The sequence below is a fragment of the Stegodyphus dumicola genome, chromosome X2 (assembly GCF_044657685.1).
Source record: "Stegodyphus dumicola isolate Sdum_Otavi_A_Nest chromosome X2, ASM4465768v1".
Lineage (NCBI taxonomy): Eukaryota > Metazoa > Arthropoda > Arachnida > Araneae > Eresidae > Stegodyphus > Stegodyphus dumicola.
Window position 1 is genome coordinate 85,849,293 of NC_140781.1, and position 18,607 is coordinate 85,867,899.

The 18,607-nt window shown below is 30.4% G+C and overlaps 1 protein-coding gene across 2 annotated transcripts in view; it reads right to left on the reverse strand.

The window, feature by feature from the left end:
* The window catches only part of AP-2alpha (adaptor protein complex 2, subunit alpha), a 95,484-nt gene extending 80,334 nt beyond the window's left edge, over positions 1-15,150 (reverse strand). For both annotated transcript variants that reach the window (XM_085809264.1, XM_085809263.1), the window contains exons 1-6: positions 14,997-15,150; positions 11,826-11,923; positions 4,992-5,060; positions 4,761-4,903; positions 4,478-4,671; positions 1,626-1,755 (exon numbers count right to left, since the gene is read on the reverse strand). In XM_085809264.1, the coding sequence (XP_085665390.1) occupies positions 1,626-1,755; positions 4,478-4,671; positions 4,761-4,903; positions 4,992-5,060; positions 11,826-11,889 (600 nt within the window). In that variant the 5' untranslated portion in view covers positions 11,890-11,923; positions 14,997-15,150. The remainder of the gene's footprint in view (positions 1-1,625; positions 1,756-4,477; positions 4,672-4,760; positions 4,904-4,991; positions 5,061-11,825; positions 11,924-14,996) is intronic.
* Positions 15,151-18,607: the final 3,457 nt, after the last annotated feature.

An 18,607-nucleotide genomic window follows, 5' to 3' on the forward strand; every position in this document is an offset into this window, starting at 1 on the left:
ATCTTTTATTGAAACAATGTTACAAGGAAGCTTTATGAAATCTGTTGATTCTGTGACAGTATTATGAAATACATTTTTACCTTCGGTGGAGCTTCATAGTCTCTTATACTTCAGAAACTATAGATCTGAAAGAATTTAAATGCATTTTCAATCATTTTGGCACAGGGTTGTCCTGAATGGGCATCACTACCCATCTAAAATTTGCATCATAAACCTCATAATTTCTAAATCAAAAGATCAATGCTAAAAGAAATACGGTGAGGTTGTACGTAAAAATAAGTAGATATATTTTGTCACTCAAAAAGTACCTTCAATGGTTCACTTATATGCTACAAAGAGCTACTACTATTTGCAACAGTATATTTTACCATAAGAATTCCATTTTTAAATAATACACTCAAAGTGCAATATAAGTCAGAAACCCATTATAAGATTAATGAATTTTGTACAACACAAAGGAAAGTATTAAATGCAAAGTCTTCCACTGTCAGAGGATGTTGATTACATACATGAAGTGTAAATAGAACTTTCCAGCATCTGATTTTCAAAAATGATAAAAATGAATTTTTTAACAGCCTTCTAAGCTTCTCAAGCAGTATATCAACCATATCACAACAATGTATTAGCACATAACAGAAACACATAAACAGAAGTTTCCACATTACAGTTGCAACCATGCACATAACAATTCTCAGTTTTAAAGAGCAATCTTTATGTTGCATTCCAAGTTCCCATGGTTTTTGTTGACAAATAATACCTTGCATTTTTAATCCAATTTTAAAATATGCACTTGTTGGATTTGTCTGCAATGAAAGAAACTGCATTAAAACTCCAGCAGGAACACAGATTTTACCAGAAAATCACTAAAGGAAGCAACTACTTTGAATTTATTCTAAATGCAGTTATTGCAAATTTTCCACTACAACAAAAGGAAATCCTGCTTGTAAATAGGTTTACTGATCAACTTTCAGGAATGTAATACAATTATGCAAAATATAAAATAGTAAAGACAAATAAATTCCCAAATAAACCTTTAAATTCTTAATTTTAAGTACTTCCCCTTCGCTTTGTGTCACTTGCTTGCAATTATCGACACTGCAAAATCTTTTGCCCAACTGCTATCTGGAACTCTAAGAATTTCCAGGCTATAAATACTTCAGGGCATTGGGCATATTCTCTTTTCCCATTTACATTGTACTGTTAAATCATTTCTCTTTGCTAAGCTCTATTTTCTCTATTGTTTAAAATGTCACTGTATATACAAAGTTGCGTAGTTTGTACGAATTAAGCAAAAATGTGTTGCTGTTCAAGATAAAAATGAAGTTTTAACCATCAAGCTAGTTATGATTTTCCTTCTAGTCATCACCTGCAGCAGTTTTCTCAATTGTGATTATGGTGTGAATTGGTGCCTTCCCTTATCAAACTCTCATCTAATATCAAGTTATCTAAAATGGAATAAATCATCACAAACATAATTTTTTGCAATTACAAATTTTTTGCTCAGTAAAAAATCACCAAATTACACCAAGATGGTTGAGCTAATATATCAGAACTATATCCCAAAATAATATATAGTGAAATAAATTTCCAAGATACAGCTAAAAACTTCAGTTCATTATTCTTACCATGTGCTGATCATTTAGAAGATGAATGATACGAGTAGTCCATTCACCACTGGGAATTATTTCAGGCATGGTGCGCAGAAGACGAAGCAAGCAAAGAGCTGCACTCTGTTTCACCAAGTCTATAGTTTCACTGTAAGATAAATAACTTTAAGAAGATATTTGAAATTTTTACACTAAAAATTTTAAACAATTCAAAGAGGATGCTTTCATTCAGAATACAAAACATTAAAAAACTTGAATTATAATAATTTACAACAAAAACAGCCAATTAAAATTAAACATGAGCTAGCAAATCAAAATATATAATTACAGAGTTACAGTAAAAATACTCTTTATTGAAATTCTATATTAAAAATATGTTACTAGCATATTATGATCTCTTTAAATGCCATTAATTACTCTTATTTATAATTTGTAATACAGTACTATTTTTAAAGATCTGACATGTCTACTGTAAGCAGTGTGGTTTGTAAACATTTATTATAAGCTATTGAAAATACACTCCTCTTCTAATTCTGATGCTGTAACTCTCAGAACATTTAACAGTTGAATCAATTAATTTGTCACTATTTTTTATTAAAAAAAAAACTTTGAATAAAGGGTCATTTCATAGCCAGTTAGATCTGAATACTGAAGATTAAGTGAGGTTGAACAAAAATTCTCATTCTGTATCAAATGCACCAACTTCATTGTCCATTTTCATAAATTTTGAAAACTTGCTTGCTATGAGCACATGCTGCAAAGCAATTAGAAATGTTTGTAAAAACCAAATCAACAACCAGGGAGAGTATCAGTATTTTTTGCTACATGCTGGAGAGGGGGAGAAGAGCTCAATCTTTAAGAAAAATGAAACATGAAGTCTGCTCAGAGACAAGCTGCAAATTTAAACAAAGATTAAAAAACACACAAAAAAAAGCTTATCAATAACAAAAATATTAAATGTCTAACACTTAACAGAACAAAGGATGGGTTTCTTTACCCTTGAAAACTATTTTGACCAATTTTTCACTGCAATAGTTTTCATAGTTTCGTTACTGAGCAAGAAGCTTGAAGTCATGTGAAGTCTGAATAAATGTGACAGGCATGTTTAAGAATGCAAATTAAAACTATTAGAAACCTGCATAAAAACAGCAAATGAAAAAAATAAGAATAGCACATCGGCTATAAAAGCCTGTAGGCTGCCATGGCCAGTTTACAAGATAAATACAGCAGTGACAGTAAAAGCAAGCAATATGCATTTTAAAACATGCTTATATTTCAAGCATTTAACAATGTTCTGAGAAACAATGCACTTACTACACATAAACAATGCACTACACCAATATGTTTTAAAATAAACACCTTTTAAATGACTGCCAATTATTAATGTTCCAGGTATGCACAAAATATATCACAATTTACAAGCAGATTAAAGTCTGCGCACTGGTCAAATTGCAACTCATTCAATCAATAAATAGCAACTTCGAGATACAAATGTAACTTGCAAACTTGGGTACTTTTCCGATCCGTCTGCACAAATCTCGCCAAGTAGACTTTATTGGCGACAACACACAGCATACACGAAACAAATGTTAGTTCTAAGAAATTTTTATTTTGAAGGCATAAACATTTTAATATCATTTAAAATTTTGTAAAAAGACATTAAGAATTTACTACGCTTTCATGGTGCCACATGTGTTTCATGGTGTTTCATCGTTGACTCGAAGTAATCTCATCACAGGTAACCTACGCAAAAAAAATCTAATTCTCACAGTAATTACTAACATTAATTTCAAGTTAAATATTATAAAAACAAAACTCAAGCATAAGGATAACCTCATTGCACAACAGCCACTCAGCACATTAGAAGATGCACTTCCATTTACTCAAATTATACACAATGTAAAAGCTTCATGCACATTAAGCAGCAACAAACATACCATTATGTGCTTGCTGCAGTATCAGTCATTGCTACTTGAATAGCCAAAGGCAGTAGATATTGTTCACATATAAATCTTACTTTTGTCCAAGACAGAACAACAGTGAATGACAGCTGTAAAAACATTCATTAGAATGCCACATGCCAACAAAAGTGTGACAAAGTTTCAATAATGCTCCCCCACAAATATAAGCATTATATTCAAACAGCAAACATCCCTGGTGCACGTTTCTAGTCACCTGACAATGGACAAGTACAAGACACCGATCCTAACAGTGATGTTACAGGGTGCATCTGATATGATATTCTAGCAAAATACCAGACTACATATTATATGAAAAATTCTTATGAATACATAAAGGAACTTTTCCTGGCCATTAATTAACCTTACCTGACCCTTCCATTTAGAACACGTAAGACTTTATTAGATATACTGAAAACCACTTCCAACTACCCTGGCAGACCTATATACTACAGTAGATGCAGCTATGCAATATAATTCAGGTGATAACTAACTGCTCACTGACAATATGCCTCACATTATTTAAGCCTGTATTACTGTTTCTAGGTCACACTAGATACTGAATAAAAAATTACATTGCATATCTTTTCCAATTTTTTGGACTATTTAAGTACCTAACAACTAACCATCTTGAGTTTTTCATGAGATTAGACAGCCCTTTGCAATCTGCAATTTCATTTTTTCAGTAAAAAACTACCAAGATCAAGATTTCACTAGACAGATATATATATATATAAAACTTAGGAAAATTCAAAAAGATGAAAAAATTCCATAGAAAAATTTTAGCTTAAATATTCATATACCAGTTTTTAAAACTGTACATAAATAAAAGCTAATAAAATATGTCATTCATTATTTCTGATCAATATTCCAAAAATATATAATCTGAAGTAAAATATTAAAGAAACAAACCCAGAAACAAGTAATTTTGGAATTTCAGATCCAAAGGTTTCAGCCATTTCTCTGCTGCCAATATTAGCAATACACTGTAATGCTAAGTTAACATGAATAGGATTACGGGAAGAGAGATCATTCTTTATAGACTGGATGATGAGACGCATCAACTCATTATTGGCATTCATCAGAACAGATATAAATAAGTATCCCTAGGAGGAAAAAAAAAAAGGAACAACAAATCAATTCCAAATAGAAACTCTAACCTTATACATATGAAAATTTTCTTAAAAGTACTTACAATTTGCTTCTCAGAATATTTGTTTGAACTCAGAAGATTCACAGCCTCCATATGACCAAAATCAATATCATGTCCCAATAAAAATATAAACAATAGTTTACAAACATACTTCTTTTTCTGATATCCATCTAATGCTCTATCTCCTATATTTCAAATAAAGGTCATCTTATACATACTCATAAAATTTGAAAACAAATCAGGAAATACAGTAAATGAAAAAATTAAACAAACCTTTGAACTTGGATCTGATATTAGCTAATTCTTTATTAATTCTTTTAATTTCAGCTTCTTTACTTTTACCTGTAAAATAAAAAATACAGTCATTAAGATGAAATGGTCTCTAAAATATATGAAAAATGTTAAGTTTTTAATATTAATAAATTTTAAGCTTAAATACATGAAGTCTCAGTTAAAACTTAATCAAGTGACTAAATAAAAAGCTTTTATAACATGAATATGTATACTGAATGTAAAATTACATTTCAACAATATATAAGACAAACCCAGAGATCTTTAAAATTCAGGATAAGCAAACACACCAAAGCAATTAGAGTAAAAGTGAAAATGTTTTCCATAACACGTCATTGTTAGATAAAAATCACTTAATTTTGAGCAGCTAAAATTATCACTCGCATTAATTCACCCCTTAATTTAGATTTAGAAGCTTCCAAAAATCTTCCTGTATAGTAACTATTACTGAAAGTTTCCACTTTGCTGCTACTATAGGTATAGGAAATGCCTCATCCAAGCCCCACCTCTTTTTGTTTTTTGATCAAACAATCCAGTTTTCACCTCAAGCATTACAACAGCTACTTTGTTCATTGTAAAACCGGTACAATGATCAGCAATGCTGGCTGCTGTGTCTTGGGATCGGAGTATGAATCCCAGCTAAGGTATGGATTTTACTAGTATTGGTATGGCATGGGGCATTAAAAATTCTGGCGATCTGAAAGTATCTTGAGTAGTTTTGTGTTAGGATAAGAGTGGCAGACCACTGGATCTATCTCTCAGTATATTCTCCATTAAAAATGAGGAACTATACAATTAATATGGCATGATTACATCTGTACAACCAATGGCAAAATTTTGATGTTCCACCAACTTCTATCTGTACCTATAACAACACTTTTTAATTTAACATTGTACCTGTAACAATAATACTTTCTAGTTTGAGATAATTTTTTCACATTGAATTTTCCTGTTTGTTCACTTATGTTCTGATACTTGTAGCTATTAGAAGCTCTACAAATAATGTGAAAAGATAGAATATAAATTTCACTGCAGTTTTAAGAAAACATCACAATACTTACAAAAATTATACAAATCATGCGTCTCTCAGATAATGTGCAATTAACAAATTGTTAAATACACATTGAGATGAAAATCCATTACTTAAAACAGATTACATAAATGTTATCGACTACTTTTTAAAAGAGAACAAATTTCAGTTTCTATTTCAGGTTACTGAAATCAAAATCTAAGCATCATCTGAAAGACTTAAGAGTAAAATGATCAAATAAACCACGATAAAACTTAACATTATCAAAAGCCACAATATTAAAAGAACAGACAATCTGGAACACAAATATTAAATTCATACATGTAACCGAAATTTTACACATGGAGTTTATTATAATTTCAGTAAAAACCAGAAATGTTCAAGACTAAGATCAGATATTGAGATCTGATTTTAGCAGCTTTTGATGTATTATAACAATCACACATTATTAAACAATGTACACACACACATACATATAATGGATTCAAGTTATATATGTGCATTCTGTATTAAAGAAACCACACTCATTGGTTCCTTCTGATAAATAACAAAGGTGTATAAAATCTCATATTTAATCATCCATTACAGCCTTTCTTATTAAAATTAAATGAAAATCATACATAAATAGCTTCGGAAAAACATAAGCTAAATTTTATCAATTATATGAATGCCACAAAATCAGAATGGAAGAATGCATGAATGTTTTATTTTGAGCTTGGTAAAACTTTTAAAAGAAATACTACATTAAATGCACTAAGTTTTCAGCAATGATTATATACCATAAGTATAAGGCTTAAGTAGTAGTTAATGTAGAAACTTAAAAATTCCTTATGCATAAGTTTCTACATGACTACTTAAGGCAAAGCACATAACAGCCATTTGCCTAAGGAAAAGACTGCCTTATGGAGGACTTGGGGGAAAGCTGGCTTGTACGTGATTAGACAAGAGAAGGGAATCATGAAAATATCCATGCAGTCAGTTAATTCTTGGAACCTGAATCCAATTAAATACTCAGCAATCAGTGATCTTAGTTATTTAGCCACTGAATAGCTATTTTCATGAAGTACATACATTTCAAAACCAAAATATGACATTCACAATTCTATATAGTCCAAACACTGCTGGTACGAAACATTTTTGCTGCCTGGTGCAATTTCTGCGAATCATAAACTCTGCTGCCCAGTCCCTTCCTAATTTTGTTACCCCTAGATTCTAAGTTTTACCATTCCTAAATTTTGCTACATACTGCTTCTCTAAATTCTAAAAGTTTATCACCACTGAATTCTGCCACTGAGTGCAACTACACTGGTTGCACCAGCTCTGACAACATTAATGCATCCAAGATCTAACCAATAAAATAACCAAACTGTTGCCAAATTTGGTTATCTTAAGTTGCATGTTAAGTGATTTTGACAAAAAATGTAATGAAAAAAGAAATTTGTTTTCCATAAGGTAACAAAATACAAAGAAAATACATATACTGAATACAGAAATAACATCAATAAGACAAAATTCTGATTCTGTAATAAGTGATTAAAACATGCTTAAAAAGTGATGCAGAACCAAAAAAAAAACAGCAGTGAATCATGAAAATGCCAATCGTAAAGGTAGCTAATCACAAAAACTTGCGTTGCTATAAGTAAAAAAATAACTTGCTTTTATGACTGAAAAGGCATCATTCATCACAACATTTTGATTCAGGTGAATCTGTCACCATTTAACAAAATTCTCCTTCACCTATCTTCCAAATTCTCGTAGGGTACTTAATATTTTTATACTCATCTTTCACTTATTTAATCTACTAACTGAACTTTTAGGTTTCTTTCGTATTCAGTACATCTTCTAAACATATTTCTCTTCAAGTACATTCTATCCAAACTCTCAATATTGCCTTTTAAAACAAGACTACAGGATGACAAGATGAGAAAAAAGTCAAACCCTCTATTAGAGAAAATTCTTTAGAACTTGGATTAGTTTTGAATCTGTCGAACATGTAACTATTTCACTTTGAACTGATTATATTTCTTCCTTTTGGTAATGGTAACTACCAGGTATTTTTTCCAAAAGCATGAATTTCCTCCCTTATGACTTTATCCCATTCTTTTGACTCGCTGGTTCTTCAGATTTTTGACGATTAATACATTTGGTGCCAATCACACAATGGCATGTGATACGAGGTGATGTCTCAGGTGCTAGTCAAACGCTGGAGCAGGAAAAGCAATGTTTCATTGTTTTGAGTATGTATGTTGGTACTGGTGTGTAGTAAAGGTTAGAAAACAGCTGTATATTTATGTGGTTTTGAATGAAAGCAAAGATCCATTTTGTTCAAAATTCATTGTAGCAATCTTGCAATTCATTTGTAAACATATGTATTTGTGATTTAGTTTTATAAAAATAGAGTTACTTATTTTGATTCATTTTTAAATGCTACACACCAATATGTTATGTGGCATTGCAGAAATAATTTTACTTCTAGTGCTGATCACCTGCTGCCAAGCAGTCATAAAATTCTCATTAAAGATATAGCAATCAGTGAAATATACATAATCTTCTCTTATTAACTCTTAAATCATATTTCTTATAAGTCAGCATATGAATGCAATCTACTTCTATGACAGGAATAACTATCAACACAACCTCACGACCAGCAGCAAAAGAGTTAGCTGCTATATATGATTTATAACAAGTAGGTATGTTCAAGCTCATTTTGAGAATAAAGGAAATAACACTCATTTTCATTTATATTAATTATCTTCTGTATCACAGAAGTTTTTATCTTCAGAATAACCATATGGTGATAGCAAGACTATGCAAGTACACAAAATTTATAACACAGAAAAATTCACTAAAAATATTTCTCAATTTAAGTTTAAAGAACTAGATCATAAAATCAAATTTTTAGATTTTCAAATCCATGTTTGAAAGCAGTTAAAATCTAGTTCGACAGTTCTCTTCAGTATATTGCGCAGCTATATTTATTTTCTTCCATAGTAATGAGATTCCTAGATTATCATTTTTTCAGATCTTCCATTTGTAGAATATACGAAATAAGCTTCATACTGAATGTCTTTCATGTTTAGAAAATTACTGAGATTAGATTAATATATTCAGTCCCATTGTCCACACTGAGTGCACTCACTTTGCAACTAAATGTATTTTCACACGGATTAACAAAATTTTTTAAACAATCCTAGGCATCTTTTTCATGCTTTATAAAATGGAATGATCTGTATCCACAGCAGTTAGCCTTCCTTAGAATAAAATAACTTGCTCTATTTATCGAATTCAGGGTCACATAAATCATTAGATTAATTCTCCAGATGTAATTGTTTTGTACTTTTTTACTTTGCTTTGCTTAGTTCAACAGATACCTGTTGTTCACAATGCTGGCATCTATTGTAAAAGAGTTTATCTGTAATATCAACTTTTTCAATTAATCTTGCTTCACATGAAACTTGCTTCAGATACAGCCTTAAAACATTTTGTGCCCTTTCTTTCATGCCAGAATCTGAACTATCCTTAAATGCAACGTCTAGCTTAGAAGCAATTACTTTTCTAAACAATATGTGATAAAAGTTATCAGCAGAATGGTTTACTGAACTAACATTATCACAGTAATATACAACACTATATTTCATTTTTACCATCTTTATTCCTTTTCCTGTAACGACTGAAAAAAGAAAGTTTTTCTCTATATCTGAAACATGCAATACATCACATATCTTGCCAATTTTCAATTTATCGTTAATCCTTTTTTAAGATTTTTATATTATTTCCTTTGACACGAAGCTTAAAGCTGTTGCCAAGGCAAATGTTTTTGTGTCCATTCATTTTCTTGAAGTTATAAATATAACACGGACAAGAGTTTCAACCGGATTAAGCTTAATCAAGTAATGCCACATGGGACAACAACGGATGAAAATATCACACAAAATTTCCCTGTGGAGAAGACAGAAGGCAGATAGATAAAGGGATAGTCATAGGACATATGTAGATGCTTCGTTAATCCATAATCAATAGTCTTGACTTTTAGTGTGTCATTAAATGAATGTGGCTACTGTCAAGAATTTTTTTTTTTTGTTTTCTTTAGTGATAGGAAGAGCAACATATCAACTTAGCCTTCTTAATTTTCTTACTTCGGCTGCTACATTTAACCTTATTCAGCTAATTACATGAATCTTGTTTTTCTGCCATAAACCAGCTGTGATTCTGTCAATGTGAGGAATGCTTACTGCTCTGGTGCATTTTGATTGAGAAATGATGCTTCATCAATAAACTTTGCTGTTACATATTTTGCTTACTTTGATACTGATTGGCAAGTCCGTCTCAAATTTATATTATAATAAACTCCCTAAAATGTCATGATTGTAACATCAATTATATTTTTACATACATCTCGGAGTTGCACAACAGTTTTATTATTGACTAATTTCAAATTGACAATTTGTCTAACAGTAATATTTACTTAAAAACAGTCTCCCATCTAATCTGCACATCCAGTCTATCCATCTTATCTTTAAAGCACATAACTTTCAGTTTGGGTGATCATTAATAACTCTATGGCTAATCATACTGTGAAAAATTCTATTATGGCATCTTTCTTGTCCCTCCCTTCTTTTAGTTGCACTGTTTGTCACTCGAAAAACTTATCTCAGGTAATCTAGAACTTCTACACTGAATATTTGTGGCTACTGAAATCGTTGATTAATGCAGTTTTTGTGCTGGACAAGATTTTTGCAACAAATGCTACAGAACACATTTATTGAAATGCATTTATAAAGAGTTTAAAAACTATCACCTGGGCCCATGACCTTTTATTTATTTATTAACACAAAGTAAATTGAAAATACTTAACATAACAAGTATACTATACAAGCGATCACACATGATCGATGACAGAGCATTAAGTTAAAAAATATCAGATAAGAGAAATTAAAATAACTGTTGTCAAAACAAAATTAATATAAGATATTAATTTAACAACAGATTTAAACTTATGTTTTGGAGGACATTAAATGTGTTTGGCCTCTCAAATGAAAACTTATATTTTCTTTGCTTGGGATAAATATCTTACCACATTCATATAGTTTGGCCAAAGAGAAAAATAAAAACCTCAAGAATGGTTCTTGTATATTATATTATATAATATTCTGTACTCCATTAATAGAAATTATCTGGTCATTAATCATTCTTTCCCAACCAATGAAAAATATCAGCGTTCTTTAAAAAATAAAAACAGCTCACATGTTTCTCATGATGCTTATTTCATTGAAATCAGTAATGTGGTGATTTGTTTTTATGCATATGTGTTCTTTTCTATCAGAGAAAGTTCTGGCTTAACTCTTTCAGCCCCCATAGGGACATATAGATCCCAATGCATACCAAAATTGGGTCCCAAAGGGTTAAAAGGGAAATAATAAAAAAAACTGTTTGGATTTTAGGAGGTGTTCAAAAGTAAATTTTTTTATAGTAAATCACTATGATTTATAGTCCTGGTTATTTTTAAATAGTGGATTGTATCCAATATGCACTAATGCTTTAACTGTCAACTGTGTTCATAATTGTGAAATCTTTAGATTAAAATTCTAAAACAAAATGATATGTTTAATCAACAAGTACTGAATATGCCAAAGAAAATTAAGAACATATAAAATAGCTCAAATTTATTAGCAGCAAGGAATTTTTTATTAGAACCACCTATCATAATCATAATTTTATCAATTATTTGATCAAATAAACTACATTTTCAAATTAAAAATCTGATTACCAGTACTATAAGCACTTACAGTTCCTTATATCAGAAATAAAAACAGCAAGGCCACGCATGCCTTCTCCTCGGACAGCAGGCATGATGCTTCAGTCAATTTAAAACAGAAAACGAAACCTGAAAAATATTACAGCTGTGTCAAAATAATTTTTATAGATTGACCATTTAATTTCTTTTTACATATTTTACAGCATTCTAGTTTCACATTAAACACATAAAAGGCAATTAAATTTAAATATATATATATTTAAAATACACATATGTAAACAAAACATTCATAATACATGATGCAACTAAAGGTCCTTTCCTAACAAAATGCTGTATTCTCACAAGGAATCTGAAATAATTTAGACCTACAGAAAACTATACATATTTTATAAAGCTTATATTTAAATTAAAAACACATTTTCTGCAATAGCATATTTTAAAGGTTAATGCAGTTTCAGAAAGCATATAATGAAAATTCATGTTGCATGCTTTTAATCTAAATGGGTTAGCAAATATTTTAAATGTTTATATTATGAAAGTTTATTGATTAATTGGAACCAATTACATGAATTACAGTAATAAAATACTGGTCTTTTATTACACTGATTTTTAAATAGATTACACAAAATATTTGGCTTTGCAAAACTCGAAAAGTTCTGATCTCCTTCAGACTTCCAGAGAGCTTGACAAAATGTCAAAGTATCATTACAGTATCAGTACATTACTTACAAACCAGAAATATTTTAAAATTTACCATTTGAAAAATATTTTTCAGAACATCTTACTTTTAAAAAATTGCAAAATTCATATCATTGTCGCTATCAACTAGAGACAGCATTTGTCAAAATAAAGGTTACTCTAGAATATATGTAATATATTTATTTTTCATTTTAAATGCTTAGAAACTTTAAATATTTCTCTTTATTTTAATTATTACAGAAACACAGAAAAATTTATTATAATAACATGTTAAAATCTGCAAATATATTAATATTAGAACAACAAATATCTTAATGCATTTATAACCATAAATTTCCTATAATCGATCTCATATACTGCTTATCTGTTCATGATTAAAACAGAACTAAGTGTAAACATGCCTCAAGATTCAATAAACTTCACAGTATCATCTCCAAAATTGTATTGACTAGATCAGCACATCTAGTCACCTTAGTCATAACATATACTTCATGAAATTTCAACAATGCGCATCTGCATGCTTTCAGCTCTCTTCTTTCTAATAGACCTGTTATAATTTTAAGTGTCTGTTTTATTATACAATTTTACTATGAGGTAGAATATAAAAACTAAATTTCTGCAAATTTTAAAAACTAGTCGAATGGAAATTTGATGTCCGAAAAGGAAAAAAGAACACCAGATAATCTTGCATATACATGTTTTAAGAAAATCTTTTGAAGACAAATATGAGCTTTGTTAATTTTACACAAAGCCTATGTCTTTTATGCAATTTTAAACAATACTTGATCACTGGTAAGCCCTGAGCAAGAGTATCTTCATGGAAGACTTGGAGGAAAACTTAATTTTAATTATGCCATTCACAAAAGAAACTCTGAAAGCAATTTGTACTCAGTCAGTCATAATTAAGAATAAACCCAGGTCAAATTATCACTATTTAACAGATTTATTCACTTGGTAACTTTTAAGAACTGTACGTTAGTTATACTCATTTAAAAGATGTGATGCTATGCTAACAAGATTTCAGTAGCAGTGAAAATAATTAACAGTTGCATTAAATTATTGTGAAAAGTTAACAGAATATTTACTAGATTATTATGCAATATAATGTATTATTTCAATTCTTAATTTATACAGGCTGAGCCAAATTTACCTTTACTTAAACACTTGGATTATCTTTATAAGAAAATATCTTAACAGGTATACCAAACAATAAACATAAAAATGCCCCATTAAGCATGGAAGAACATTTTACAGACCTTTACAGATTTAAAACGAACTCTACAGTGAAATGTCTACTTAGTGAAAATATATGAACTTTATCCGATTCTGACATATTCAAAAATATTCACCATAACTTTTAAAATCAAAGTTTGGAAATTATTTTAAAAAGTACCAAATTTTACAGCATTTGAAATTAATTTTTTATGATTAATGTTTTCATAAATAAGTATATTACTGCATATTCATTGAAACAGTTAATTCCTTAAATTTTAATAAAAAATAATCAGATGTATTTAAAATTCACAGAAGGAAATTTCTAGTTTGTTAAATACATCTAGAAAAGAAATTACAAGGCATACCTCCAAAAAAGTTTACTTTTTAACATGGCCAAGTTTCAAAATGCATGCAGGCATAGAATGAAAATTGACAATGGCTGCAATCATAACTACTAACATGATTTCTCTAAAATTGAAGAATTTAAAAATACTCATTCATAAGCTAAAAAATCAAATAATTTCTTAATCTTCAAATATAATGAGCTATTGACTAAACTTTTAATTACAAATCAAAAAGCGACTCATACATAAGCTAAAAAATCAAATAATCTCTTAATCTTCAAATATAATGAGCTATTGACTAAACTTTTAATTACAAATTAAAAAGCGACTTCTCAACAAACTGAAAATAATTTCAGCTACTGCATAAATACCTCATCTAAAAATTCAATATTTGGCAAATGCAAAGATTCTCTCCCAGGTCGATGTTATGCAAAATTTAATCAGGGCATATTTAGTGAAACTGCTGAAAATATGAAATTTTTTACATGCTAAAACAAATGAAATGACAAAACTTAACACATACACGAATGTAAATTAACATTTTGGAAGACAAAATTCAGTCAAACGGATAACTATATCAGCGCATGTCTAAGTCCAGTATTCTCACAGGAAAGTTATTTCATACTTTCACTGTTTATAAGTTCATAGGATGGTATTAAAGTTAGGTTATCATGTTTTAAAAAATGAGCAATTTGGAACATTCCTAACTTAGCACACATGTAATATGCGTTCCCTAACAAAATGTAGGCACAGAAATTTAACTGTGCATATTAAATGCTAAATTTTGAGAATATCAATTCAGGAAATTTAAATATAAGCAATTCGTAACTTTGCGAAGAATTTCTCTCCTAAATATTCGAGGCATTTAATTCACGTAATACAGAAAGAACTTAAGTTATGATTCTGAAATGTTGAATTAACAAATACAATAAGCCAGGACTTACTAAATACAAAAATATTAGGTACGTAACGGTCAGGAAAGAGATGTAGAGAATAATGATAACAAATTTTCTGTCTAGAGCACGTAATGATTTAAAGCCGCCATTTGATGGAATACACTTCACAAACGTTAAAGATACACCCACTGCTAATGCAATTCCGGTTCCGGTGACAGTATGATAAACAGCGCCACCTTTGATAATTATATCAATGTTATTGCTTAATGTCATGTTTTGATTTCTTCATTACAGTATATTTTATATAAATTCAGTTAACAAAATACAAATTCTAAAATATTTATGCCCTCTATTTACATTTTGATTCTGGGTTTATGTCACATTCGTGCCACGCAATCACGCGTACATAGCTAACATAATTTAAAGGCGTATTCTTTTCTCGCATTATATACTTCAAAATTTACATACAGTTCAGTCAAATTTTATACGAGTTTGGAGAACATTTATTGTAATTTACGTTAGATTACTCTTTTATTGAGTTTAAGGTCTACCTACGAGTGTTGGAATAGCCTAAGTTTACTTGCATATTAATCAAACTGCAATAATATACATATATATATCAATAATTTAGAAAATGTGGATAGTTGCTGTAACAGTAATGAAGATTCATAAAGAAGTGACAGAAATAAGGGCCAGTTAAACACTTTTTACTCTTGACACAGTCACATACGGCTAAGTCAGCGAAATATTTGCGATCATTCTTGATGTTTGGTAAAATTTTAGAAGCTAAGCAATATATCAGAAAAATAAAGACTACACTGGGCCATGAAAAAGGCTAGCGCTGGATATGCTCAACAACATAATAGTATCTACTAGTTTTCTTAAATTTTAAACTGTAAAATTCATACTACTAATTGTCTGATAAGTGGTGAGAATTTATTGTGTTTTATGCATATATTAGTTATATTACTGATTGTTTAATAAAGAAATTATTAATATTCGATTTACTAAAATATTAATATCTTACTGTATTAACTATTCAAAACTATTTTACAAATTTACTGAAAGAAACATGTGAATTACTTCTGTCTAATATTCAGGCCTCAAATTGGCAAGCTGAATACACTTGATCAGTGTAATTTATACAACTCAAAATATGTTTTCCGCGTAGGTTCTCCGTCTGTTTTGAAGGCCGACTTTTTATGAAAGTTATGAACTTTCATTGACTCGCAACCAGTAGGAAATATAGTTAGTCATAAAAATATATAAAAGATTGATATTTGAGTAAGCAAATTAGCAAATATATTGGTAATTAGTTCATAATTAAAGAGTTTTTAAGCGGAGTTACTGATTTTTGGAATTCCGTTTGTTTCTTTATTTTGCCAGAAGCATTTTTACGCTTTTAAAAATTACTGAGAAATTTACATTTCTCCTTTGCGGCTGCGCTGAGTCGAAAAAGATTGAAGTATATAATCCTGCGGTAGAATCTTGATGTAAGTAAAGATTGTGTGTCTTCCCGATGTGCCTTATCAATGTGGCCAACAGCCGTGAATCATACAAGAGTGAAGTGGTGATTTCAAGGCATGGAAAACTGCAGTGAAATATAGCAATGGAAGATTAGATTGCAACAGGAATCTATACTTCACGACAAGCTAACCTGAGAACACGTACAAGGCTAGAACGACATTTTCACAGCTTTTCACCTTGTTCTTCAAGTTATCCATACGCAGCAAACTGCCCGCGGAGATTCAATTCCTCCAATTTGCTACACATTTGGCGACTTCTTGCCAAATCCAGTGTATTCAAATAACAATCTTTTTATGCAGTGAAGCTGCAGCTGAAATTGATGGTTCATCATAGTGTAAAATGTAGGGCATGTTGTTAATTGTCTTAATTTATGTGAAATATTTCACCATTATCTAAATGTGACGAATACTAGTTTGATGATCCTTAAAACTTGAAACCGGAAGAGCTAACAATGTATTCCTTTCAGTTTGGGTCAATTTTTCCCCAAGACCGTTCACTTTGTTAAAAGTAAAATATATAAATTTGGAAAATCTTGTAGTAAGTTATTTTATCTTAATTTTTAAGAGTTTATGCGGCTAGTTGCTACCAAAATAGTGAACGAGGGGAAAATTTTATTTTTATTTTTTAAAGACGTTAATTTGATTTTAATTTGCGGTTGTTTGAAAAACTCTGACAATATTTTATAGAAGACGTTATGAAAATTGTATCCTGTATTAATTGTCTCCTAAGAAACACGCATTTCCATTCACTCTCAGAAAATCTCCCTCCTACAGTACGTTTTATCCTATCTTTATGATTACTATTTAAAATCAAAAATAAAATGAATAAAAAGACTGGAAATTGAGATCTTCAGATTGCAGTCAACTAAAGAGCTTACCATTAAAAATTTCAAGATATTAGAAAAATATTAAAGCTTTAAAATTGTGAAACAAACTTAAAAATTAAGAATCAAATGATTTTATACCAATTAATTAATCATATACCAATTAATTTCACTAATCAATTAAAATTATAACATTAGAAATGCATTCATTCTAATGTTATATTCTAATGTTATATGTTATTCTAATGTCGCAAATATTCATAAGAACTAAAAAAGCATAAAAAAAATTTAATTCTTAAAGAAGTACATTTATTGCTTTTAAAACATTTACAGTGTTAAAAATGACAGTTTGCTTGTATTTTAAAATTAAAATTTTTATCCCTTTGACGAATGAAACGTCTATTCGTGACGGGGCGTGAAAGGTAGGTCTTTTGCTTCCCGCAAAGGAATATATTGCTTTTACATCTCTCAATTTATAAAAAGCAGAGTGATTCAGCTAACTGAGAATCTGCGAATTATATGTGAATGACTGTATAAGTTATCGTGTATGACTGTATAAGTTACGCAAAAACCATATATTTCCTTTGAGGTATAAAAACCACAAGCATATCATATGAAAAAAATCTGGTTATTTTTTCCTTAGATGGAATCATCTGTAAGTCAAGCGCATTAATATGTGTGTGTGTGTGTGATTATGGCAAAGCCTAGAGGGCTATCTGCCTAAAGGGAGGGATGCCTTCGTGGAGGACTTTGTAAGGGAAACTGGCTCGTATACACATTACACATGAGGAAAACCACGAAAACACCCATGCAGCCAGCCCGTTCGCGGGATTCGAACCTCGGACCGAACTACCAGTAAAGCGCATTAATGAGAAAGTTGCTTAAGCCGTGAAACACTGGTAGTATGCAGCGAGTTCATTTGTAATGACTTTTGTAAGCTCTAAACTGCATAGGAGTCCCTCAGTGTGTTGTATAAAAAAAGTCCTTTACACTTATAAATTCCCCACGAAGCCATCTCTTTCTTTAGACAGAAGCCCTTGTTCCTTCTACCATAGTTAATTTAATTGATCAGTACATCCGTATTGGTTAGGTTAGGTGATTTGAATATAGCAAGCACACAAGAGATATCCGACTAAGGGGTGAGATGCATTTCGTGGAGGACTTTCTAAAGGAAACAAGCTCGTATTCACGTTACACATAGGAAAACCACCATAACCGACCATGAATACAGCCCGTTCGTTTGCGCTCAAACGATGCAGCGATTTAACCACTTGGCTACTGGTGCGACACTTCCATATTATATTTTCTA